General features: G+C 44.5%; 1 protein-coding gene across 1 annotated transcript in view; it reads right to left on the reverse strand.

The window, feature by feature from the left end:
* LOC143986493 (uncharacterized) overlaps window positions 1-26101 on the reverse strand; it is a 195210-nt gene that overhangs the window by 118412 nt on the left and 50697 nt on the right. The window contains exons 7-10 of the mRNA XM_077484835.1: window positions 13776-14339; window positions 9810-9854; window positions 6101-6220; window positions 2967-3005 (exon numbers count right to left, since the gene is read on the reverse strand). Coding sequence (XP_077340961.1) covers window positions 2967-3005; window positions 6101-6220; window positions 9810-9854; window positions 13776-14339 — 768 coding nt within the window. The remainder of the gene's footprint in view (window positions 1-2966; window positions 3006-6100; window positions 6221-9809; window positions 9855-13775; window positions 14340-26101) is intronic.

A 26101-nucleotide genomic window follows, 5' to 3' on the forward strand; every position in this document is an offset into this window, starting at 1 on the left:
TACTTTTGTGAATTGTGCATACAAAGCCAACAGATTTCTATGTTACTGGATACAAATGATACAATATTTGAAAAAGAAGCATGGCATATATTCTACAGATGTTGGGAACATCCTACAAAATGGAAAAACTGTGCAAAAAAAGAAAGAAAAAAAGATACAATCAAAAAGTGCTTCCTCAGATGACATGTTCATTATCTAGAGATGTAATAAATATTCACAAATCTCATCAGAGCACTTCAAAAAGGTGCATGTCAGTGCTAAACGGGTCAGTGTAAAGCACTGTGCAATCAGTGTAGATATACAGAACACCGTATTGTACATATAAAGAAAAAATGCAGTGCTTAAAATTTTTTGCTATACCACATGTGATAATGAAATCCCAAAGTGCATAAAGTGTCCATCAAGCAATATATAAATGATAAAGTTCATATGTAGAAAGTATTGATCAGCAATATGAAATCCTCCACCATGGTGTCTTGCCTCAACCAAAAATGAAGAGTGTAAACTCACTAGACCCAGTTGCTGTCTAACATATAGAACAGCAAAACTCATTCATTAGTTTATCATCCTCCTCTTATTGGATGCATACATTACTCATAATAAGTTTTGCCAGGTATAAATTCCATCCAAAGCACTTCACATGGACATCAGAGGGAATGCTTGCTCAGCTACTCTGATCTTAAAGGAGACCAACAGACGCTTCCATAGCAACCGTATACCACAATCTTGCATGCAAAGGTTCCATAATCTCCTAATCCAAGATAGACTTCACTGGAGGAAGTTAAAGTACAGAGGGAAATCCCCATAGTGTAATATTTCACCAAAATTTAATACAATGATAAAATCACACTTACAATTTTGAAGGGATTACAGAGATAAGCATGTGTTGCAAACAACCAGCAGGTCCAAGCGGCCGGGCTGTTTCTCTGAAATTAGCATAGTCTGGGGATAGGAGCCTCCTATCTATCCTATCCCATCGCTGGTTACAGAGAAAAACGTGCATAGGGAGGGGCCTCACACGTGACGTTATTCTGCATGTCAGCCCGACCACTTGGACCTGCTGGACGTTTGTAACACATGCTGTATAATTCCTTCAAAATTGTAAGTGTGATTTTATCATTTTTATTAACATTTTGGTGAAATATTACACTGTGGATTTTCCCCTGTACTTTAACTTCCTCCAATGGAGTCTATCTTGGGTTAGGTGATTCGGTGGAACCTTTGTAGGCAAGATCGCGGTATATATGGCTGCTACGCAGCAAGGTGTCTTACATAGTTACATAGTTAGTTAGGTTGAAAAAAGACACAAGTCCATCCAGTTCAACCACCAAAATAATAATAATAATAATAATAATATCATACAATCCCATATACCTAATTCTATACCCACAGTTGATCCAGAGGAAGAAAAAAAACCCCAGCAGAGCATGATCCAATTTGCTAAAGCAGGGGAAAAAAATCCTTCCTGATCCCCCGAAAGGCAATCGGATTTTCCCCGGATCAACTTTACCTGATGGTCTTCTTGTGGGATCAGAGCAGCTGATCGAGCATTCCCTCTGATGTCCATGTGAAGTGCCTTAGAGAAAATGTATACCTGGCGGATCTTATTGTGAGTACAGTCTGCATTCAATAACAGGAGAATGATAAAGTAATGAACAAGTTATGCTGTTCTATATGTTAGAGAGCAACTGGGTCTGGTGAGTTTGCACTCTTCATATTTGGTTGAGGCAAGACACCCCAGTGGAGGATTTCATATTGTTGATCACTACTGTCTACATATGAACTTTATCATTTATATATTGCTTGATGAACACTATATGCACTTTGTATGGGATTAAATTATCACATGTGGTATAGTCAAAAAAATTTTAAGAGCTGCATTTTTTTCTTTATATGTACTAAGCAAAGCACCGCATGATGAACTCTATTATTAGGCTGGATTCACACCTAGGGCATTTTTAGTGTTTTTTGCATTTTTCAGATTTGCACTATAGACCATGTTCCATAGGAAATCATGCTAAATGGACTGTAGTGCAAATCTGCAAAATGCAAAAAGCACTAAAACTGCTAGGTGTGAATCCAGCCTTAAAGAGGAAGTAAACCCTGATGGGTGTTACTTCCTCTTTCATTCCCTGCAAAGGTAAAGCATAATGGACTACTATGCATCGCATCGCATCACATAGCATTGCATCGCATCGCATCGCATCGCATAGTAGTCCATTATGTGTCACTTACCTGACACAGGAGCCAGCAAAGTCACCGCTGTCCCCTGTAGTCCGAGGGCTTTCACACTGGAGCGGTGCACTGGCAAGGCGTCAGAAAAAGTCCTGCCAGCAGCTTCTTTGGAGCGGTGAAGGAGTGATGAACTCAGTGAACTCCACCACTCCTCCACCTCTCTTCCCCATTGAAATCAATGGGGCAGTGCTGTGATACCACTGGCAAAATGCCGCTCTGGCGATGTTTTTGTGGGCGGATGTAACCCCTTTTTAGCACCACTAAAAGGACAGTAAAGTGCCACTAAAAATAGCACCGCTTTACTGCTGACGCCCCAGGCCAGTGATGGCGAACCTCGGCACTCCAGATGTTTTGGAATTACATTTCCCATGATGCTCATGTACTCTGCAGTGCAGTTGAGCATCATGGGAAATGTAGTTCCAAAACATCTGGAGTGCCAGGGTTCGCCATCACTGGCCTAGGGCGGTGCAGTGTGAAACGGGTCTCAAAATGACAATTATCAAATTTTTTTTTTATAGGCAAAATGGTCAGGACATGGCTTGTGTGTAGGAAAAAAAGTCCCCCCGCCTTCAGCATTGATCTCATTTTGTGCAAACTAGTTATTTTATTTAGTGGCCCTTTCATTTAGTTAGTGCACTAAAGTTCCCCCCACAGAAATAGGTCTAGAGGACAGAAGAGGCTCCATTGTACCAAGAGGTCAGGCCACTTGTGATAACGAAGGGCACACTCACAGGCCAGCCTGCGTGCAACAGCTGATAGAAGGACGTTTGCTGCAAGAGAAGAAGAGACACAATGTTAAAGAAACAGCCTGTGCTGAATGTAACTCAAGCAGCAAAATGATCTATTTCTGCTCCTCTCTGTTAGTCCTGCACAGTATACAATTCTAAGTGCAATTTCCAACATATAAAGCCCTCGATGGTCTGACACTTCTGCATAGCTATTCTTAAAGTGGTATTAAATCCAAAAGCAAAAAGGTTATATATTGCAGCCTACTAGTTCTTAGATATGGTGAGTGCGTTTGTTTTCTTTTTAGGCTCGGTTCACACAGGGGCGACTTGTCCAGGCGACTTCGCCGCCTGACAAGTAGCGCCCCGTTCTGTACTACGGAACCGTTCTAGTAGGAGCGACTCAAGTTGCTCCGACTTAGAAAAAAGGTTCCTGTACTACTTTTGCGGCGACTTCGGGCGACTTGCATTGACTTCTATACAGAAGTCGTTTTGCAAGTCGCCGCTGAGGTCGCGGCGCTGCAAGTCGTGCCGCGTACTGTGTGAACCGAGCCTTAGGCTTTTTTTCTTTTATGTTTACCCGGTGAAGAGTAAATTTGTTATTTCCCAACTTCCTTTAACAGACCAAGCTGTCCAGCAATATTGGCAGTTAGAAGGTTGAGCTAAACCATTTACCACTGACATGAGAACTTACAATGTGATTTTGGTAATTTATGCATTTTATAAATTTATCCCAAAAATAAAAAATAAATGTTGCTGTAACTGCTTAAAATACAGACAGACAGGAAATATGAAATAGAGGGGGGAAAAGCTCAAGAAGAAAACGTATGTATCCACCACATTTATGGATTTGTATGCTGCAATAAATTAAAATGTTTGTTTTTAGGTTTAGTACTGATTGAAGTATCAATGAGAGAATATCACTTGAACAATATACTAGATCATTTAATAATTATATTAATATCCAATTATAATATGTTTGCTAACTTCTGCCCTTTTTCAGTTATTTAAAGTGCTCAATAAATAACTTGACATTTCATGTTAAAAGATAAATAGCCACCAGATGGCGCTGCTGCTTACTGTAATAAAATAGCTTCACTAAAATATAAATAAAAGTTGTGTTCACTTCTGTATAAAAATGTTTTATTTTATATACCGGTGTATATATATATATATACAGTGCCTTGCGAAAGTATTCGGCCCCCTTGAACTTTTCAACCTTTTGCCACATTTCAGGCTTCAAACATGAAGATATAAAATTTTTATTTTTTATGAAGATTTACCAACAAGTGGGACACAATTGTGAAGTGGAACGAAATCTATTGGATTTTTGAAACTTTTTTAACTAATAAAAAAATGAAAAGTGGGGCGTGCAAAATGATTCAGCCCCCTTGCGTTAATACTTTGTAGAGCCGCCTTTTGCTGCGATTACAGCTGCAAGTCTCTTGGGGTATGTCTCTATCAGTTTTGCACATCGAGAGACTGAAATTCTTGCCCATTCTTCCTTGCAAAACAGCTGGAGCTCAGTGAGGTTGGATGGAGAGCGTTTGTGAACAGCAGTTTTCAGCTCTTTCCACAGATTCTCGATTGGATTCAGGTCTGGACTTTGACTTGGCCATTCTAACACCTGGATACGTTTATTTGTGAACCATTCCTTTGTAGATTTTGCTGTATGTTTGGGATCATTGTCTTGTTGGAAGATAAATCTCCGTCCCAGTTTCAGGTCTTTTTCAGACTCAACAGGTTTTCATCCAGAATGGTCCTGTATTTGGCTGCATCCATCTTCCCCTCAATTTTAACCATCTTCCCTGTCCCTGCTGAAGAAAAGCAGGCCCAAACCATGATGCTGCCACCACCATGTGTGACAGTGGGGATGGTGTGTTGAGGGTGATGAGCTGTGTTGCTTTTACGCCAAACATATCGTTTTGCATTGTGGGCAAAAAGTTGGATTTTGGTTTCATCTGACCAGAGCACCTTCTTCCACATGTTTGGTGTGTCTCCCAGGTGGCTTGTGGCAAACTTTAGACGAGACTTTTTATGGATATCTTTGAGAAATGGCTTTCTTCTTGCCACTCTTCCATAAAGGGCAGATTTGTGCAGTGTACGACTGATTGTTGTCCTATGGACAGACTCTCCCACCTCAGCTGTAGTTCTCTGCAGTTCATCCAGAGTGATCATGGGCCTCTTGGCTGCATCTCTGATCAGTCTTTTCCTTGTCTGAGCTGAAAGTTTAGAGGGACGGCCAGGTCTTGGTAGATTTGCAGTGGTCTGATACTCCTTCCATTTCAAAATGATCGCCTGCACAGTGCTCCTTGGGATGTTTAAAGCTTGGGAAATCTTTTTGTATCCAAATCCGGCTTTAAACTTCTCCACAACAGTATTATGGACCTGCCTGGTGTGTTCCTTGGTCTTCATGATGCTCTCTGCGCTTTCAACAGAACCCTGAGCCTATCACAGAGCAGGTGCATTTATACAGAGACTTGATTACACACAGGTGGATTCTATTTATCACCATCAGTCATTTAGGACAACATTGGATCATTCAGAGATCCTCGCTGAACTTCTGGAGTGAGTTTGCTGCACTGAAAGTAAAGGGGCCAAATAATTTTGTACGCACCACTTTTCAGTTTTTTATTTGCTAAAAGAGTTTAAAATATCCAATAGATTTCGTTCCACTTCACAATTGTGTCCCACTTGTTGGTGATTCTTCACAAAAAATTAAAATTTTATATCTTTATGTTTGAAGCCTGAAATGTGGCAAAAGGTTGAAAAGTTCAAGGGGGCCGAATACTTTCGCAAGGCACTGTATGAATATATATATATATATATATATATATATATATATATATATATATATATATATATACATATATATATATATATATATACATATATATATATATTTAAAAACATATATTGTATATGTATATGCTGAACAGTCCAGGCTGCTTTAGTAAATCAACCCCAAAAAGTCTGAAATTAAGCCCAGAAACCACTTGCTGGAAATTTAAGCCTCAAATTTTCACTTGCAATATTTTATAATTACCTAAATTCAATAATTTCGGAACACGAAGAAAGAAACAAAATATATATAAAATCACAACATGTCGACATGAATCTACTCTGGTAAAGGAACCTACATAGAATGCCGCCCAGTCCTCTGGCGAATTGCTCCAAATCATTACGGTAGGCAACCCAGGAGGTCCACGGGGCCCTGGATTGCCAGTCATCCCCACTCGGCCTATTGGCCCTGGATCACCCTGAAAACAAACGGCTATTAGAGGTATACATTGTGCATTCAAAGTAAACGAAAATATGTTTTCAACTACTGATCAGGATATGTCTAGGTTTAGGTCACACTGGACATTTTTTAGCCCTTGTACACACGGTCAGACATTCCGACGGAAAATGTCCGATCGGACCGCGTTGTCGGATAATCTGACTGTGCGTGTGGGCTCCATCGGACTGTTTCCGTCGGAATATCCGACCGACAAAGTTTTAGAGCTGGGCTATAACATTTTCCCACAACATGATCCGATGGGACTTTGTCCGATTGTGTGTAGAGAATTCCGATTGGACAAAGTGCCACGCATGCTCAGATCAAATTCCTTGACCAAAGTTATTGGCTACTAGCCTGAACGTAGTCCCGTCGTAACGAAATTACGTCATCACGTTCCGAACGATCGGATTTTCTGACAACTTTGTCCGACCCGTGTGCATGCAACACCAGTTTCGGACAAAATCCGACGGATTTTGTTGTCGGAATGTCCGACCGTGTGTACAAGGCTGCTGTTTTAGGTATCAGACATTTTTTTTCTCGTTCAAAAGATTTATTTGTTTTAGAAATAATAAATAACAACAAATACAGAATATTTGACAAAACAAAAATATTAAAATATAACATTAAAGTATAAATGTTATATAAAAAAATAATTAAATACATAAATAAATATGCAAATAAATAAAAATAAACACACTAAAAGAAGAGAGGGGTTGCTCCATCATTTACAACCTATGGAGATGAATGCAAATTATAACTACAGATATCTAAGTAAAAAGGGAATAAAATACCAAGGAGGAATAATAAACATTCCAAAAAAATAAATAAAAAAAAGTGTGGTTATTATATAATCTAGAGAAGACTAGATTATAAAATTATTTATATCTGAAATGTCAGGAGCTCAATAAACTAGAAAAGACAGAAATATATCAATTTTACATATTTGAGCAAAACGAAATCCTGTCAGACATTTTTTTTTTTTTTTTAACTGCCTCTAAACTCCCCTGTGTGTTATCCTATGTGTTCATGCACACATGGGCTTTTTATCAGTGTTTTTTTGGCAGGTGAGTTTAGTGGCAGTAAAAAAATCCCTCTGCCAGCGTGTTCTGGAGCAGCAACATTTTCGCAGAACACTGACAGCTCCTAAACTCTCCTAAACGCTCACGTCCAGCAGAGTTTTTTTTTTTTTTTCCTTGAAGCGGGGGGCCGCCGATGTCCTTAACAAACAGTGATTAGCTGGTTGTAACGGGGCGGGCTGGGAACAACGGAAGAGTCATCAGCCGCTGACAGCTGTAATGTAAAAAAAAAAACATTGCTGGCAATAGAAAAATGTAAAAAAAAACTTCATACCGGGCCCTTTGGGTCTGGTATAGATTTTAACCACTTGCCGACCGCCGCACAACGATGTACGTCCATTTTTTGAAGAGGGATATCTCGGTAACGGCAGCAGCTGCTGCCACAACCGAGATATCCATCTCTTCAGGCGGCAGTCGGCTGTACGATAACGGTGGTCTCCGCAGCGGATTTGCCGCGAGATCACCGCTATCGGCGGCGGGAGAGGTGCCACCCCCCCTCCCGCCACCCTCCCGCACCTTCCGCCGCTTACCGGAGCCGTCGGTAGCGGTGGAGGCGATCGGGTCCTCTTCCTAGCTGAGCATAGAGACAAGTGAGGCTAAGATGGTCCCCACTCGTCTCTATACCATAGGAGGGCGGAAGCAACGTCAAAACGTCACTTTCACCCATACCTCTTAAAGGTATATTTTTTTTAAATGTAATTTTTTCTTTTTCTTTTTTTTTTTTTTGTTGCATTTTAGCCCAAATATGAGATCTGAGGACTTTTTGACCCCCCCCAGATCTCATATTTAAGAGGACCTGTCATGCTTTTTTCTATTACAAGGGATGTTTACATTCCTTGTAATAGGAATAAAAGTGATCCATTTTTTTTTTTTAAAACAGTGTAAAAATAAATAAAATCAATTAAAATAAATAAGAAAAAAAAAAAGTTTTTTAAAAACACCCCGTCACGACGAGCTTGCGCACAGAAGCGAGCGCATACGTGAGTAGCGCCCGCATACGAAAACGGTGGTCAAACCACACATGTGAGGTATCGCCGCGATCGGTAGAGCGAGAGCAATAATTCTAGCCCTAGACCTCCTCTGTAACGCAAAAAAAGCAACCTGTAGAATTTTTTAAATGTCGCTTATGGAGATTTTTGAGGCTAAAAGTTTGACGCCATTCCACGAGCGGGCGCAATTTTGAAGCGTGACATGTTGGGTATCAATTTACTCGGCGTACCATTATCTTTCACAATATAAAAAAAAATTGGGCTAATTTTACTGTTGTTTAATTTTTTTATTCAAAAAAGTGAATTTTTTCCAAAAAAAGTGCACTTGTAAGACCGCTGGGCAAATACGGTGTGAAAAAAAGTATTTCAATGACCGCCATTTTATTCTCTAGGGTGTTAGAAAAAAAACAATATAAAATGTTTGGGGGTTCTAAGTAATTTTCTAGCAAAAAAAACTGTTTTAAACATGTAAAAACCAAGTCTGAAAAAGAGGCCTGGTCCTTAAGTGGTTAAGGGGAACCCCATGTCAAAAAAAATGGATACTGCGCATGCGCAGTACTGGGCAGAAGAGGTTTCGGAAAATCTCTGAAGATGAATGGCGCCTGCGCCGTGAGTGGAGGTGGTAGCCCCACCATCCAAGCGGACATAGGGTTGGGAAAATTTGAGGGCCCCTCGCGGGCGAGCTTTGCTCGCCACGCTTCGGGCTCGGCCTTGCTGCGCTCGACTCTTTTATATTCCTACTCTATGTCCACTTGGATGGTGGGGGTAGAACCTGGACTCACGGCGCAGGCGCCGTTCATCCTCGGCTATTTTCGGAATCTGTGTGTGCTGTGTACTGCGCATGCGCAGTACACAGCGGACACTATCCTATGGGGGACTGTATGTGATAGGACACCGGCCTTAATGCTGCAGCTACTAAATGTAGCTTACATATTAAGCTAAACACTGTTAAACGCCGTCACAAAACACTAAGACCCCTTTCACACCAAGGGTGTTTTGCAGGCGCTATAGCGTTAGAAATAGCGCCTGCAATCCGCCCTAAAACTGCTGCACCATTGTGTGTAGTGTGATCCCCCAAGGGCTTTCACACTGGAGCGGTGCGCTGGCAGGACGTCAGGAAAAGTCCTGCCAGCAGCTTCTTTGGAGCGGTGAAGGAGCGGTGTGTTTACCGCTCCTCCACCGCTGCTCCCCATTGAAATCAATGGGGCAGCGCTGTAATATCACCGGCCAAACGCCGCTATTGCGGCGTATTGCCGGCAGTTTTAACCCTTTCTCGGCCGCTAGCGGGGAGTAAAAGCACCCCGCTAGCGGCCAAAATGCGCTGCAATTCCGGCGGTAAAACGCCGCTAAAAATGGAGGCGTTTTACCGCCAACGCTATGGGCGGTGTGGTGTGAAAGGGGTCTAAAACAGTGTTGCTAAAGCAGTTTTTAGATTTCTAGTGTGGATGAAGAGTGATTATCAAAGACTAACTTACATCAAAAAGTTTGATGAAGACATACTTACCTTGTCTCCTTTGGGACCAGGAAGTCCAGGCCGACCTCGGCAACCCTGAAAACACACAGAGCGCTTATTTGTAAAATTGAAACACAGCAGCTGATAGGTTGACAATGTTTTATTGAAATTCTCTGAGCGCCGGATTTACTTTGCACTCAGGCATGTACTGGCCATAGGGACTACCGGGAGTTTCCCGGTGGGCCGATGGCTCAGTGGGCCACTCTGATGTAAGGGGGCTGGTGATGGGACTCTCTGATGTAAGGGGGCTGCTGATGGGACACTCTGATGTAAGGGGGTGCTTATGGGACACTCTGATGTAAGGGGGCTGCTGATGGGACAATCTGATGTAAGGGGGTGCTGATGGGACACTCTGATGTAAGGGGGCTGGTGATGGGACACTCTGATGTAAGGGGGTGCTGATGGGACACTCTGATGTAAGGGGGTGGTGATGGGACACTCTGTTGTAAGGGGGCTGGTGATGGGACACTCTGTTGTAAGGGGGCTGGTAATGGGACACTCTGATGTAAGGGGGCTGGTAATGGGATACTCTGATGAAAGTGGTGCTGATGGGACACTCTGTTGTAAGGGGGCTGGTAATGGGACACTCTGATGTAAGGGGGCTGGTAATGGGACACTCTGATGTAAGGGGGCTGGTAATGGGACACTCTGATGTAAGGGGGCTGGTGATGGGACACTCTGATGTAAGGGGGCTGGTGATGGGATACTCTGATGTAAGGGGGTGGTGATGGGACACTCTGTTGTAAGGGGGCTGGTGATGGGACACTCTGATGTAAGGGGGCTGGTAATGGGATACTCTGATGAAAGGGGCTGGTGATGGGACACTCTGATATAAGGGGGCTGGTAATGGGACACTCTGATGTAAGGGCTGCTGATGGCACACTCAAAATGTAAGTGGGCTGGTCTGGATGAAGTCCAGGGCCAAATTTCTGTCCCAGTCCAGCCCTGTTTGCACTTGGGATGTATCTGCAAGGTTTGTTCTACATTTGTGTTCGTGTTTAAGGCCCTGGTGACAAGTACATCTGTTGAGGTTAGCATCTCTTTGCGAATTTAGCTTGAAGCTCGAAATCTGTAAACGAATCAGCGAACCCCATTGAAGTCTATGAAGGTAAAATTTGTTAGTCAATTCTGGCCCTCCGTGCGTCTAATAAGTAAAATATTTTGTTAAACTAAAGTCATGGGAAGCTAGGCACTGCCATGTGGGACATATATGATTCCAAAATAAAAGACAAACAAACACGCAAAAAAAAAATACAAAGAAAAATAACAGTGGGAAAGGGCCTTTCAATGCAATGTGAAAATAGTGAGGTCTGAGAAAACGCAAATTGCATCAAGAGAACAGGGTAGTAATACTGAACACCAAGCCATCCCTGATTTCCCCAGAATTGAAAAACTGTAACAAAAACAGCCAGATTTAAATGTTATGTCTATACCTAAGCAGCCATGTATATGCCAACTTAAAGAGGAAGTAAACCTTGATGGATTTTACTTCCTCTTTATTTCCCTGCAAAGGTAAAGCATTATAGGCTACTATGCCTCGCATAGTAGCCTATTATGTGTCACTTACCTGACACCGAAGCCTGCGATGTCACCGCTGTCCCCACCAGCAGCGAGCGTCCATCTTCACCCCTCTTCCTTCCAGGGGCCGCAAACTCTGGGTCTGTGACTGGCCGGAGTCGCGTGATGTCACTCCCACACATGCACGCGGGAGCCGCCAGTCACGGTATGACCCCCCTTTAGAAACGGCACGATCTGCCCTTTCTAAAGTGCGCATGCACCATAGACATCAGCGCACGGCTTTATTGTAAAGATCTCCTAAACCTTGGAGGTGTAGGAGATATTTCCAGCACCTAAAAAGGGTGTGCAACCACTTTAAGACAGACACCACACCAGACCAGACAGAGCCACACTTACTCCTGGTAAGGATCCAGCCTGTGCCCACTGCCCAGTCAGTGCCAGTCAGTCCCGGGGCCGCCGCCGACTACTCCCGCAGCCGCTGTAGCACATTGCCAGCATTGCAGCCCAACTCTGAGCTGCCAGACTTCTCCAGTTCAACTTCTCCTCTCCTGAGCTGACCCTCTGAGTCCTCCCACCCACGAGGTCTGCTGCGAGTTTGCCACCCGCCAGAGTCATTGACAAACTTCCAAGTTTGTGTGTTACACACACTTTGTTAGTTACAGCGAGCATGCACCCCCTCCTTTCTGCTGCTGTGTCCCCCACTCCCCCTCCTTTCTGCTGCTGTGTCCCCCACTCCCCCTCCTTTCTGCTGCTGTGTCCCCCACTCCCCCTCCTTTCTGCTGCTGTGTCCCCCACTCCCCCTCCTTTCTGCTGCTGTGTCCCCCACTCCCCCTCCGTTCTGCTGCTGTGTCCCCCACTCCCCCTCCTTTCTGCTGCTGTGTCCCCCACTCCCCCTCCGTTCTGCTGCTGTCCCCCACTCCCCCTCCGTTCCGCTGCTGTCCCCCACTCCCCCTCCGATCCGCTGCTGTCCCCCACTCCCCCTCCGTTCTGCTGCTGTGTCCCCCACTCCCCCTCCGTTCTGCTGCTGTGTCCCCCACTCCCCCTCCTTTCTGCTGCTGTGTCCCCCACTCCCCCTCCTTTCTGCTGCTGTGTCCCCCACTCCCCCTCCGTTCTGCTGCTGTCCCCCACTCCCCCTCCGTTCCGCTGCTGTCCCCCACTCCCCCTCCGTTCCGCTGCTGTCCCCCACTCCCCCTCCGTTCCGCTGCTGTCCCCCACTCCCCCTCCGTTCCGCTGCTGTGTCCCCCACTCCCCCTCCGTTCTGCTGCTGTGTCCCCCACTCCCCCTCCGTTCTGCTGCTGTCCCCCACTCCCCCTCCGTTCCGCTGCTGTCCCCCACTCCCCCTCCGTTCCGCTGCTGTCCCCCACTCCCCCTCCGTTCCGCTGCTGTCCCCCACTCCCCCTCCGTTCTGCTGCTGTGTCCCCCACTCCCCCTCCGTTCTGCTGCTGTGTCCCCCACTCCCCCTCTGTTCTGCTGCTGTCCCCCACTCCCCCTCCGTTCTGCTGCTGTGTCCCCCACTCCCCCTCCGTTCTGCTGCTGTCCCCCACTCCCCCTCCGTTCTGCTGCTGTCCCCCACTCCCCCTCCGTTATGCTGCTGTCCCCCACTCCCCCTCCGTTCTGCTGCTGTCCCCCACTCCCCCTCCTTTCTGCTGCTGTGTCCCCCACTCCCCCTCCGTTCTGCTGCTGTCCCCCACTCCCCCTCCGTTCTGCTGCTGTCCCCCACTCCCCCTCCGTTATGCTGCTGTCCCCCACTCCCCCTCCGTTATGCTGCTGTCCCCCACTCCCCCTCCGTTCTGCTGCTGTCCCCCACTCCCCCTCCTTTCTGCTGCTGTGTCCCCCACTCCCCCTCCGTTCTGCTGCTGTGTCCCCCACTCCCCCTCCGTTATGCTGCTGTCCCCCTCCAGTTTTCCTCCATGTCCCCCTCCGTTCTTGTGGTGATTATTCTGTTAGTTTGACAAGTTAACTTATTTTGTTTTTGTAAACTGGCACTTTACAATAAATGTTGCACTGTATTTTCTGTGAAATATATATGCATATGAGCGTATCTTTTTCTTTTGGTGGGGGAGTGGATCTTGGGTGGGAGTTCCCACACTTTTTTCCCCAGGACTTGACCCCAGTGATAACTACAAGTGCCTCTTCTGTGGTGATCTCTGTGAATAAATGACATGGCTGTTTAAGTAAAGCCCCGCACAACCACGCAAAACATAAAAAAAGGTCAGGAACCTTAGTTGAAAAGAACCCCACAATCCTGCCAGGGAGGATTGGGAAAGGGGGTGTGGCTTAGTACCATGTGACACGCTAAATATAGGTGTAACCTTTAAAAATATAGTTAGCCTTTAAAACAAAAAAAAATGTTTTACACCCAAATACAATTTCACATTTTTGTTCTTAAAAAAACAAAAAAACTTGTGGTCATCCTACAAGTTAAATAGAAATACTCACAGGGCGGCCGCGAGGTCCCGGATACCCTCGGACGGGTGTTTTCTTTGGTCTTGTACTTATCGGCTTGTTGTTGACCGTAACGCGTTCGGTGTCTCCCGATCCCCCCACTGGGTAGCTTTCTTTGGATGAGGTAGGTTTTAACATTGTGCCAGTCTGGTTCTCCTGTGCTAGTACGGTCATAAGTGTTGACACTGGGGTGGAAGACACGTTAGTACTTGGTGTTGGCAATGGGCTGGGTTTGGTGACATTTTTGGTTAAGTCTATTATTTCTCCTGTATATTTGTCAGTGGTCAGTTGTTCTGTTGTCGCAGGAGTCTTCGCCTTTTTGTCTGTTGTGATGTTCTCTTTAGTGGGGTCCAGTTTTTTGTATTGATCCTCCTTCTTTGTAGGTTTCCCACTTGGTAGAGGGCGAGATGCTTGGCCTGGCACTGGTAGAAAGTTTTCTTCCTTCAAAGTACTTAAGTCAAATTCATTGAGGTATTTGTGAAGACTGGGATCCAAGGTCTGTTCGGTGACCACCCCGTGTCCCTCCGACTCCCTCCATGTTGTGTTAGTCTGTAGACCCTGGAGGGGAGAAATCCATGAAAGTTTATGCAAAGCATCATGGAACCATATCAGTCAATTGATCAAGAGTTATGATTAATGTCTTGATGTGGAACTTCAACCACGCCATTTTTTTTTTTGTTTGGGAAAGAGTATAAGGTTTTATTTCTGTTAAATGTGAAGGTAAACACCACCTTTGGCAGATGTTGCGTGAACAGGTGTGCCCATTATTAGCCCTTGTACACACGGGTCGGAGATTCCCACAACCAAATCCGTCGGATTTTGTCCGAAACTGTTGCAAACACACGGTCAGACAAAGTGGTCGAAAAATCCGATCGTTCAGAACGTGATGACGTTATTTAGTTAGACGGGACTACGTTCAGGTAGCCAATAGCTTTGATGTAGGAATTTGATCTGAGCATGCGTGGCAGTTTGTCCGATCGGAATTCTCTACACATGATCGGAGTATGTCCGATCGGACCAGCTTGTCGGAAAATATTTCCAGTAAGTTGGAAAATTTGGTCCGACGGATATTCAGACGGAAACAGTCCAATGCAGACCACACACAGTCGGAATATCGGACAAAACGGTCCGATAGGACAGTCTAGGGCTGAAACAACTAATCGATGAATCGACAACTAATCGATTATGAAATTAATCGATTACTATTTTCATAATCGATTAATCGGCCAGTAACAAAATGGTGTTAAAGTTAGAGTCTGATGATATTTACCAGATGGACCCTTTAATAGTATATCTCTCCTCTAATAGTATATGCAGTATATATCCTCTAATAGTATATATCCTCTAATAGTATATACACTATATTTCCTCTAATGGTATATACACTATATATCCTCTAATGGTATATACACTATGTATCCTCTAATGGTATATACAGTATATCCCCTCTAATAGTATATACAGTATATCTCTCCTCTAATGGTATATACAGTATATCCCCTCTAATAGTATATACAGTATATCTCTCCTCTAATGGTATATACAGTATATCCCCTCTAATAGTATATTCAGTATATCTCTCCTCTAATAGTATATACAATATATCTCTCCTCTAATAGTATATACAGTATATCCCCTCTAATAGTATATTCAGTATATCTCTCCTCTAATAGTATATACAATATATCTCTCCTCTAATGGTATATACAGTATATCTCTCCTCTAATAGTATATACAGTATATCTCTCCTCTAATAGTATATACAGTATATCTCTCCTGTAATAGTATATACAGTATATCTCTCCTGTAATAGTATATACAGTATATCTCTCCTGTAATAGTATATACAGTATATCTCTCCTGTAATAGTATATACAGTATATCTCTCCTCTAATGGTATATACAGTATATCCCCTCTAATATATACAGTATATCTCTTCTGTCCGTTATTCTCAGAGTGGATTAGATATTTTGCTCCCTAAGGGCCGGTTCACACTGCAGGCGATGCGAGGCGACACCGACTTGCCTCGCCGCGACCTGCAGCGACCTCAGCGGCAACTTGCAAATGACTTCTGTATAGAAGTCAATGCAAGTCGCCCCGAGGTCGCCCAGAAGTAGTACAGGAACCTTTTTTCTGAGTCGGAGCGACTCGAGTCGCTCCTCTCAGAACGGTTCCATTGTACAGAACGGGGGCGACTTGTCACACTGCGGCGAGGCGAGTTGTGTCGCCTCGCATCGCCCGCAGTGTGAACCGGCCCTTACCATATAGTTGGTTATTTATATTCACCACTGCATAGAGAGATATTTAAGAATAAATTGCCTTTTTTTTAAACTTTACATATGAACTAAATTATACACCATGCTTTTTTTTAAGGTTATTAACCGATTAAATGATTAATTGAAACAATAATCGGCCAACTAATCGATTATGAAAATAATCGTTAGTTGCAGCCCTATAGGACACATTCCGACGGAATCTCCGACCGTGTGTACAAGGCTTTAGTTTTTCACAATTTTAGGTGATAATGGTCCCCCCAGAGAGAAGAGTCCACCCTTTCCTGATTCTACCCAAAAATAGCAAAACTGTTCTAACAAAATGATTTTTCAAGTTTACTCAAGTTATGGGATTTCATGGAAATCATGTTTTTCCCAGTTGAGGTCAAACAAAACCATAATGTTGCCAATATTTTTTCAGCGTGGGAGAACAAATCTTTTTTTTTTTGTCTAAGGGAAAACGTTCGTCAGTTAGCAGGTATGGCTGAGCCTTGTAGTTCCCTTTGGAACCTCATGGTCTGCTTTGTACAGTAATTCGTTTTACAGCTGCTCTCATTACTTGTATTGAAATGGAGAGAGAGAAATTAGTACAGGATGTCAAACTGCCTTTCACATAATGCAAGCTCTGCCATCAGTCCCGGCCATATGGAAAACACTGATCTGACAACACTGGGAATCATCAGCACTGATACAAGTGGAAACAGCAGCAATTCTCTTCAAAGGGGATTCCCTGGGAACACAAAACACACTTTGTTCCATGCTGAGCCATACAAACATTGCCTCGGAGACTCATCGCTTTTCTGCATTCAGAATCTCCCTCTCATACACCAAATTAAATATCACTAGATGCATTTATACCTTCAAAGTGGACCACACATATTACAATCTTATGCCACGTACACACGTATCAGACTATCCGGCGGACTTAGTCTGGCGGACAAACCGCCGGACTGTCCGAACGAGCTGCCTGCCCACACACGGTACTTTTGCAGCGGACTTAGTCCGCCGGACTATCCGCCGTGCTTTTGAAATGAACGGACTCGCCCACACAAATGGAGGAAAGTCTGTTCATTTTGAACGCGGCTCCAGGTAGCCGGGACTAGCGAAGGAGGCGTCGCTGGCCCCGTCACCTGGTATGGAGTTAAAGGGGAAGCCCTAAGCCGAAAAAACGGTGTGGGGGTCCCCCTCTGGGTTAAGGGTCTGATATGGACCTAGAGGGGGACCCCCACGCCGTTTTTTCGGCGTAGGGCTTCCCCTTTAACTCCATACCAGGTGACGGTGTCAGCGACGCCTCCTTCGCTGGTCCCGGCTACCTGGAGCCGCGCTCAAAATGAGCGGACTTTTCTCTGGGCGGGAAAAGTCTGTTCATTTCAAAAGTACGGCGGACTAGCACACACATGGCCGTATTGTCCGCCGAAATGCGAGTCATATTTTGGTGCAAAACTACTTTCTTAGTGCGCCGGACTTTTGGGTAAAAAAAGTCCACCGGAGCCCACACACGGGGGGATTGTTCGGCGGACTTGAGTCCGGCAGACTTTTCCACTGGATTGTTTGATCGTGTGTACACGGCATTATTGTACATTCCCCTTTAGGTCTACTAATAACTATGAAGCGCAAGGCCTTGCCTGATGGAAAATTTAATGGATTGTTTACGTAGGCCTTCATATATGGTTTTAGTAAACCTAAATAAGGCTGCACAGAGCTCGTACAATCAAATTACAATGTGTATTGCCAGTTTAACATCACTTCTGAAAATCAGCAGAGCATATACAGGGAAATCCATCCTTTGTTTGAAGGTCCGTGTCACGCGGGCTTGTATAAGAACAGTGTGAACAAGTTTTTAGGAAGCATTTTAAGTGCTTTTAGCAAGCTGTCTTTAAGCTTTTAAAGTACCATTCAGCTCCAGTTTGTAAGTGTTGAACACATATCCTAATATGAGTGCTGATTGTCACTTTAGCCAAGCTGCTAGCAGGCTTCAGCACTACCTGAAGTGGTTAGCAGTTTGTTTAAAATGATAATTAACACTCATTTGGATCTGTGTATAACATTTTCCCCAAGCAGGAGCTGAAGGATGCTTCAAAGGTAAAAGCTTGCTGAAAGTTTCATAAAAGCTTGCTGATCACGCTGCTCTTATACAAGCGGAAGCCCGAGTGAAACAGGCCTAAGTGAGCCATCTAATGACCTTGTTCACAGCAGAATGCAATTTTCTATAAAGAGGGCTATCTCTGTACTCACACTTTAGAGCAGCGGTCTCCAAACTGTGGCTTGGGGCAGATGCAGTCCTTTCCCTGTCTTTATCAGGCCCGTGAGGCACTATGACTCCCACTGATGCAAGTCAATATTTCTCTGACTGATACCACCAATACGGCATCATTTCTGCTAATGACACCAACAACGGGGCACTATTCTTCCCACTGACATCAATGTTGAGGCACTGTTTCTCCCACTGACACCAATGATGGGGCACCATTCCCTTCACCGGCACCAATGGTGGGGCACTATTCCTCACCTAATACCAATGATGGGGCACCGTTTATTCCCACTGACCACAGTCGAGCCCCCTCTAAAATCTGAAGGACAGTAAACTGACCCTTTGCTTAGAAAGTTTGGAGACCCCTTGCTTTAGAGCAATAGGTAATCATATTACATTTTCTGAGTCCATCTCAGGAGCAAGCAAGAGAGCGTAGCTATGTTCCTACATACAGTGGGACCATGGAAAAGAAACATAACCGCCCTCTAATGCCGCGTACACACAACCGAATTGTCCGGTGGACTTAGTCCTGCAAACAATCCGGCAAACAATCCGCCGGACTTTATAACGAACGGACTTGGCCACACACGGACACTCCGAAAGTCCGGCGACTTCTAACGTGATGACGTACAGCACGTACGACGGGACTAGAAAAAGGAAGTTCAATAGCCAGTAGCCAATAGCTTCCTTCTCGTACTTGCTTCTTAGCATGCGTCATTCTTAAGCCGCGTACAAACGGGCGGACTGTCTGGCCAACTAAGTCCGTCAGACAATCCGACGGACAGTCCGTCCTACTTTTGAATGAACGGACTTGACCACACACGATGAACAGACAGTCCGTTGAAAGCTTGCACGATGACGTGTACAGCACGTACGACGGGACTAGAAATAGGACGTCCAATACTCAGCAATGCAACCTTCCGCCGTGTAAATCCTTTCTGAGCATGTGCCATACTTAGTCCGTCCAACTAGCCTACTCACGAGCGGGACTGTCCGCTGAAACCAAAGTTGGACGGACAATATTATGGAAATTCCGAAAGACTTAGTCCGCCAGACTGCACGCTGAAAAAGTCCGCTGAAGCCCACACACGAGCGGACTGTCCGCTGGACAGACAGTCCGCCCGTGTGTACGCGGCTTTAGTCCGCCGGACTAGCACACTGACGAACGGATTGTCCACTGAAAGCCAAGTCCGGCGGACAAATTTTGAGTCAAAACTACTTTCTAAGTCTGCCGGACTTTTACGATGAAAAAGTCCACTGGAGCCCACACACGATCGAATTGTCTGGCGTAATGCGGTCCGACGGACTAAGCCCACCGGACAATTCGGTCGTGTGTGCGCGGCATAACAGGAAGTCAGATCACAGCAGCAAAAAAATAAAAAATAAAATAAAAAGGGAATTTTGAGATTTGGAGGCATCTGCGGGCAATATAAAGTACTTTTTTAGGAATACATACTGGAATATCATTTTTTTTTTTTTATTTAAGATTAGTGCCACTTTAAGCTTTAGCAGTAGGGAGGTTTGATATATAATAAAAAAATAAATTAAAAAAAAGCTGTAGAATAAGTAAACATTATATAAACAAACACAACAAATACTTAGCTATTGGTATATGAACTGACCTCATTTGTAGAAGAGAAGTTGATGGAGTTTAATACCAGGAGAAGTTCCATGGTAGTTTGTAATACAACAGCCCCAATCATCGCCCTGACCAAAAGCATCCAGGGACTACGAGGGTCCCAGGACTCGTCCTTTCCCCCGAAAACTCACAGTCTATACACCAAACGCCAGCCCAGCAGGTGTGGCCAGCCTCACAAAACAAATTCTTATTTATTGCCTTCCTCTGCCCTTCACAAATACCCAGTAGAGACAACAATATTTGAAGTTTCACCCCCCCCGCCCCCCCGCCCCCTCCCCTGCAGGGAATAAATGGATGTAGACTTCTAAGGCTACCTGCGGATTCTATAGGGATGATGTCAGGGTGTACAAAGAACACAAAATAGACCTCAGAAATGAGCAAGTGACGCCAGGGTGCGATTTGTGGTCCCTGGGCTGGAAGACAACAACAAAAAAAAAAAGAGATAAACACATTTTCCTGACTCCGGGCTAAACTTCAATGTATTTTTTTTTTTTTTCCATTTTGACATTTGCTATCTTTCATCACAAAAAACATCAAAGATAGCTAAAATTTATAGCAGCCCCCCCCCTCCCCTCCTCCTGTCAGCGGAGGACCTGCTTCAATCTGGTGCATGCCGCCCCTCGGCTGGGGTACTTAGAGGAGATTTATGGCGATGATCTGTGCCTAGAGGCAGCCGAGGTAGAGTGTCAGCTCTCTGATTCACAAGCCGTGCGCCCAACATTCCGCACATTTCAGCATTGGAAAAATGACATCTCTGAATGTGGAATCCTTAATAGCTGATTAGCAATCTATCAAACACACTTACAACAAGAACATGGAGGCAGTGATGTAGCCTCCTGTTATATGATCCTGTGTTCCTTCTCTCTCTGCTTGAGAGACACGTGGGTACTTGCACACAGTATAGATTTATGATTTCATAGTTTCATAGTTAGTAAGGTTGAATAAAGACACCAGTCCATCCAGTTCAACCTGAGTGAGTGTCTACAATTGTCCCTATCCCTGTACATCACACACTCACATCGCTCCCTACCCTCAAGGAGCCCACAATCCAAGGTCCCCATTCATATACTAGGGCCAATTTTGGACAGAAGCCAATTAACCTACCTGCATGTCTTTGGAGTGTGGGAGGAAACCGGAGTACCCGGAGGAAACCCACGCAGGCGCAAGGAGAACATGCAAACTCCACTCAGGTAGTGTCGTGGTTGGGATACGAACCAGCGACCCTTCTTACTGCTAGGTGAGAGTGCTAACCACTACACCACTGTTGCAGAAAAGTCTGCATAAATACGTACGGATAATAAATATGTGTATTGGCATGTTTACATGCATACATGCACACAGGGGCGGACTGACCATTTGGTCACTCGGGCACTGCCCGAGGGCCCCATGCCACTAAGGGGCCCCATCAGGGTTGCCAGCCTCAATAAAACCAGGGACAGTATGTAGAAATCTGTGTTTTTTTAAAAATCCCAAGATTATAGCTGCCCCGCCTCTCCAGTATAGTTTCAGTGTGTGTATGTGTATTCTGTGTGTGTATATTGTGTGTCTGTGTGTGTATAATGTATGTGTGTGTGTATACAGTGGTGTGAAAAAGTGTTTGCCCCCTTCCTCATTTCCTGTTCCTTTGCATGTTTGTCACACTTAAGTGTTTCGGAACATCAAACCAATTTAAACAATAGTCAAGGACAACACAAGTAAACACAAAATGCAATTTGTAAATGAAGGTGTTTATTATTAAAGGTGAAAAAAAATCCAAACCATCATGGCCCTGTGTGAAAAAGTGATTGCCCCCTAAACCTAATAACTGGTTGGGCCACCCTTAGCAGCAACAACTGCAACCAAGCGTTTGCGATAACGTGCAATGAGGCTTTTACAGCGTCCTGGAGAAATTTTGGCCCACTCATCTTTGCAGAATTGTCCTAATTCAGTTACATTAGAGGGTTTTCGAGCATGAACGGCCTTTTTAAGGTCATACCACAACATCTCAATAGGATTCAGGTCAGGACTTTGGCTAGGCCACTCCAAAGTCTTCATTTTGTTTTTCTTCAGCCATTCGGTGGTGGACTTGCTGGTGTGTTTAGGATCATTGTCCTGCTGCAGAACCCAAGTTCATTTCAGCTTGAGTACACGAACAGATGGTCGGACATTCTCCTTCAGGATCTCTTGGTAGACAGCAGAATTCATAGTTCCTTTTATCACGGCAAGTCTTCCAGGTCCTGAAGCAGCAAAACAGCCCCAGACCATCACACTACCACCACCATATTTTACTGTTGGTATAATGTTCTTTTTATGAAATGCAGTGTTCCTTCTACGCCAGATATACTTGGACACACACCTTCCAAAGAGTTCCACTTTTGTCTCATCGGTCCACAGAATGTTGTCCCAAAAGTCTTGGGGATCATCAAGATGTGTTGTGGAGAAATTGAGACGAGCTTTGATGTTCTTTTTGCTCAGCAGTGGTTTTCTCCTTGGATCTCTGCCATGCAGGCCATTTTTGCCCAGTCTTTTCCTGATGGTGGAGGCATGAACGCTGACCTTAACTGAGGCAAGTGAGGCCTGCAGTTCCTTGGACGTTGTTGTGGGGTCTTTTGTGACCTCTTGGATGAGTCGTCGCTGCGCTCTTGGGGTCATTTTGGACGGCCGGCCACTCCTGGGAAGGTTCACCACTGTTCCATGTCTTCGCCATTTGTGGATAATGGCTCTCACTGTGGTTCGCTGGATTCCCAAAGCTTTGGAAATGGCTTTATAACCCTTTCCAGACTGATAGATCTCAATTACTTTCTTTCTCAATTGTTCCTGAATTTCTTTGGGTCTCGGCATGATGTGTAGCTTTTAAGGATCTTCTGGTGGACCTTACTGTGTCAAGCAGCTCCTATTTAAGTGATGCCTTGATTGTGAACAGGTGTGGCAATAATCAGGCCTGGGTGTGGCTAGAGAAATTGAACTCAGGTGTGGACAACCTCAGTTATAGTAAGTTTTAACAAGGGGGGCAATCACTTTTTCACACAGGGCCATGATGGTTTGGATTTTTTTTCACCTTTAATAATAAACACCTTCATTTACAAATTGCATTTTGTGTTTACTTGTGTTGTCCTTGACTATTGTTTAAATTGGTTTGATGTTCCGAAACACTTAAGTGTGACAAACATGCAAAGGAACAGGAAATGAGGAAGGGGGCAAACTCTTTTTCACACCACTGTAATGTATGTGTGTCTGTATGTGTGTCTGTGTGTGTATACTGTGTGGTCCCATAATCTATTACCTGGGGGCCTCATAATCTCCTATTGCCCGGGGGGCGGGGGCCCCATGAGTTGTCAGTCCGCCCCTGCATGCACATAAAAAATTCTTCTAGCTTTTCTGGAGTTGTGTTGTACATGTGTATTTGTGTGCATACATGCATACAATACTGACCAGCAATGCACATTTTTGTAATTGTTTATACGTAACGCAAGTTCACATGTCTGTGTGTACAGGCCCATTAAAAACAAAGGCCTGCATTTACATCTGTAAAGAAAGAACGCCCTAAATGTCTTAAAACATAGCGGCTTTAGGTGTCCGTGTGCAAGAGACCCGAGAGGCTACGATGTGCAGAGCTGAAATCACCTGGTTAACATCTATGCAGGTTATCAGCTGGTGCTGTAAAAATCCCAAATTATTTTTGAGTAAATTACAACAGATATTGCAGCACACACAGAAGGTCAGATTTGATCAGAAACTAGCTAGATATGTCTTTTGAATGGAAACAGTAGAACAACCAATCTGTATTGAATCTGCACACCTGGTGTGACTAAGCCCTGATTCACGTTGCAGCGATTTGGCATGCAATCTGATATGTCAAATCGCATGCCAAAATAGACGGCTATTGCTGGCAATGGCACCGTCCGAATCAGTGCGACGCCGACTTTGCGATGCCGCATCAATTCCCAAAAGTAGTTTCTGCATTCATTTTTGGCGACTTTGGGGTGTGATTTGTATAGACATCTGTGCAAATTACCAGCTCCTCTCTTTGGGGCAAAACCTGATACAATCATAATATCGGACCAAATCCCCCAAACGATCTCCCCCCTATGAAAATCACCTCTTGGAACGTGAAAGGGCCTAGGTTCCCCCATCAAGAGACTTCAAATTTTTTCACCATCTTAAGAGACCTAAAACCGACATTGCCCTATTCCAAGAGACCCACCTATCACCCCCCCCCCCCCCCCCCCCCATTTTCACTGCATGAAAAAACTCTGGGTAGGCACTGTCCTAGGTTCCAGTGCAATTGGAGGCAAAGCAGAGGTTCTCATATTGAGTCACAAAAACCTCACCTGAACAGGGCCGGATTATGAGCATCATGGACCTGGTGCTGAGGATTTTGAAGGGCCATTTTTATAGTTAATAAATAAAATTAAACACAAACATTTTTTTATTATAATAAATTATGTATTTTAAACAAACTGCTCATTCACACTGTATGTGCAAGAGAACCCGTTTGAATGAGCCCAAATTTTACATTTAGACCCCTTTCACACTGGGGTGTTTTTCAGGCGTTTTTCAGATGCTTTAGCGTTAAAAAAGGCGCCTGTAAAGTGCTTTAAAGAAGCTGCAACTGTAATCCCAATGTAAAAGCCCGAGTGCTTTTACACTGAGATCCCTTTCACACTGGGGTGTTTTTCGGGTGTTTTTCAGGCGCTTTAGCTTTAAAAAAAAGCGCCTGTAAAACGCCTGAAAGAAGCCACAACTGCAATCCCAATGTAAAAGCCCGAGTGCTTTCACACTGAGGCGCTGCGCTAGCAGGGCGTCAAAAAAAGTCCTGCACGCAGCTTCTTTGCAGCGCTTTTGGAGCGGTGAATACAACGCTCCTAAAGCGCCCCTTCCCATTGAAATCAATGGGAAGCGCCTGTAAAACGCCTGAAAAGCGCCTGAAAAGAGCTATTGGCAGCAGCGTTTTGTGGGCGCTTTTAACCCTTTATTTGGCCACTAGCAGGGGTTAAAAGCACCCCAATAACGCTCGAAAAACGCATTACGAGCATTTTTCGGGCGCTGACATTGTGAAAGGGCTCTTAAAGCACCTGGGCTTTCACATTAGGACTGCAGATGAGGCTTCTTTCAAGCGCTTTATAAGCGCTTTTTTTAACGCTAAAGTGCCTGAAAGACGCCTGAAAAACGCCCCAGTGTGAAAGGGGTCTTATTCATTTTTTTTCAATTATTTGTTGCAATCTTTTATTGTTTTTTTTTTATTTTTTTACAATTGAGCTTTATTTTTCCACAATGCTTTGGTGGGGGGGGGGGGGGGCAGTGGATGGAGTCAGTAGAGCAGTGGATGGTGTCAGCATTTTTTTTAATATTTTTATTTTATTTATTTTTTATTATTTTTTACCATTTCATTTTTATTTAAATATATATATTTTTTTTCAAAATGCATTTGGGGCTTAGTTTGGCAGTGGACGGCATCAGTAGGGCAATGGCAGTGCCCAAATGGTCAGTGCAACCCTGCTGGGCCTATATTAAAGTAGGGGCCTGGAGCTGCAGCTCCAATAGCCCCTACGTTAATCTGGCCCTGCCTGTGAAGGCATATTTCCGTAGACACCGACAGTCAGGGTCGCTTCCTCTCAGCACATATTCACATAGGAAACAAAGATCTAGTGATATCCAACATATATGCCCCCAATAGCCCTGCTAAACAGTTTTTTGGCGAGATCTCCACTTGGCTACTACACAACTCACACATCCCGCATATATTTGGGGGGGGGGGGAAGGGAATCGCCCCCGAAGTTGGGACTGCCATGCAGGAATGAAATCTTGTTGAGTTTAGCTGAATTCGCACAATTTCACTCCCGCTGTCAGTGGAACCTAAGCTGAAGTAGTATCGGGCTACAATGCTGCAATTATTGGCAGCAGTGTATTGTCTATACATGAGTGCTTCGCATGCTCTTTACATTTCAAATTTTTCTAATCTGGACTGCAGTAATATCATTCTGGGACACAGCCAGCAATATTGTATGTTTGCCAACTCCAACACGTTCCCAGCATGTAAGGGCTGTACAGTTCTGCCCAAATAATACTCTGTTTTCCCTGCTCTACACTTGCTCATCTTTTTGCTGAATGTCTCTGATCCTCTGCACAGAATTCCATCTGCTGGTTTTATTACTGCTATCTGTCAAGCTTGCTGAC

Source organism: Lithobates pipiens, unplaced genomic scaffold, assembly GCF_037356315.1.
Source record: "Lithobates pipiens isolate NorthernLeopardFrog02 unplaced genomic scaffold, aLitPip1_a1.2 Scaffold_166, whole genome shotgun sequence".
Classification (NCBI taxonomy): Eukaryota; Metazoa; Chordata; class Amphibia; order Anura; family Ranidae; genus Lithobates; species Lithobates pipiens.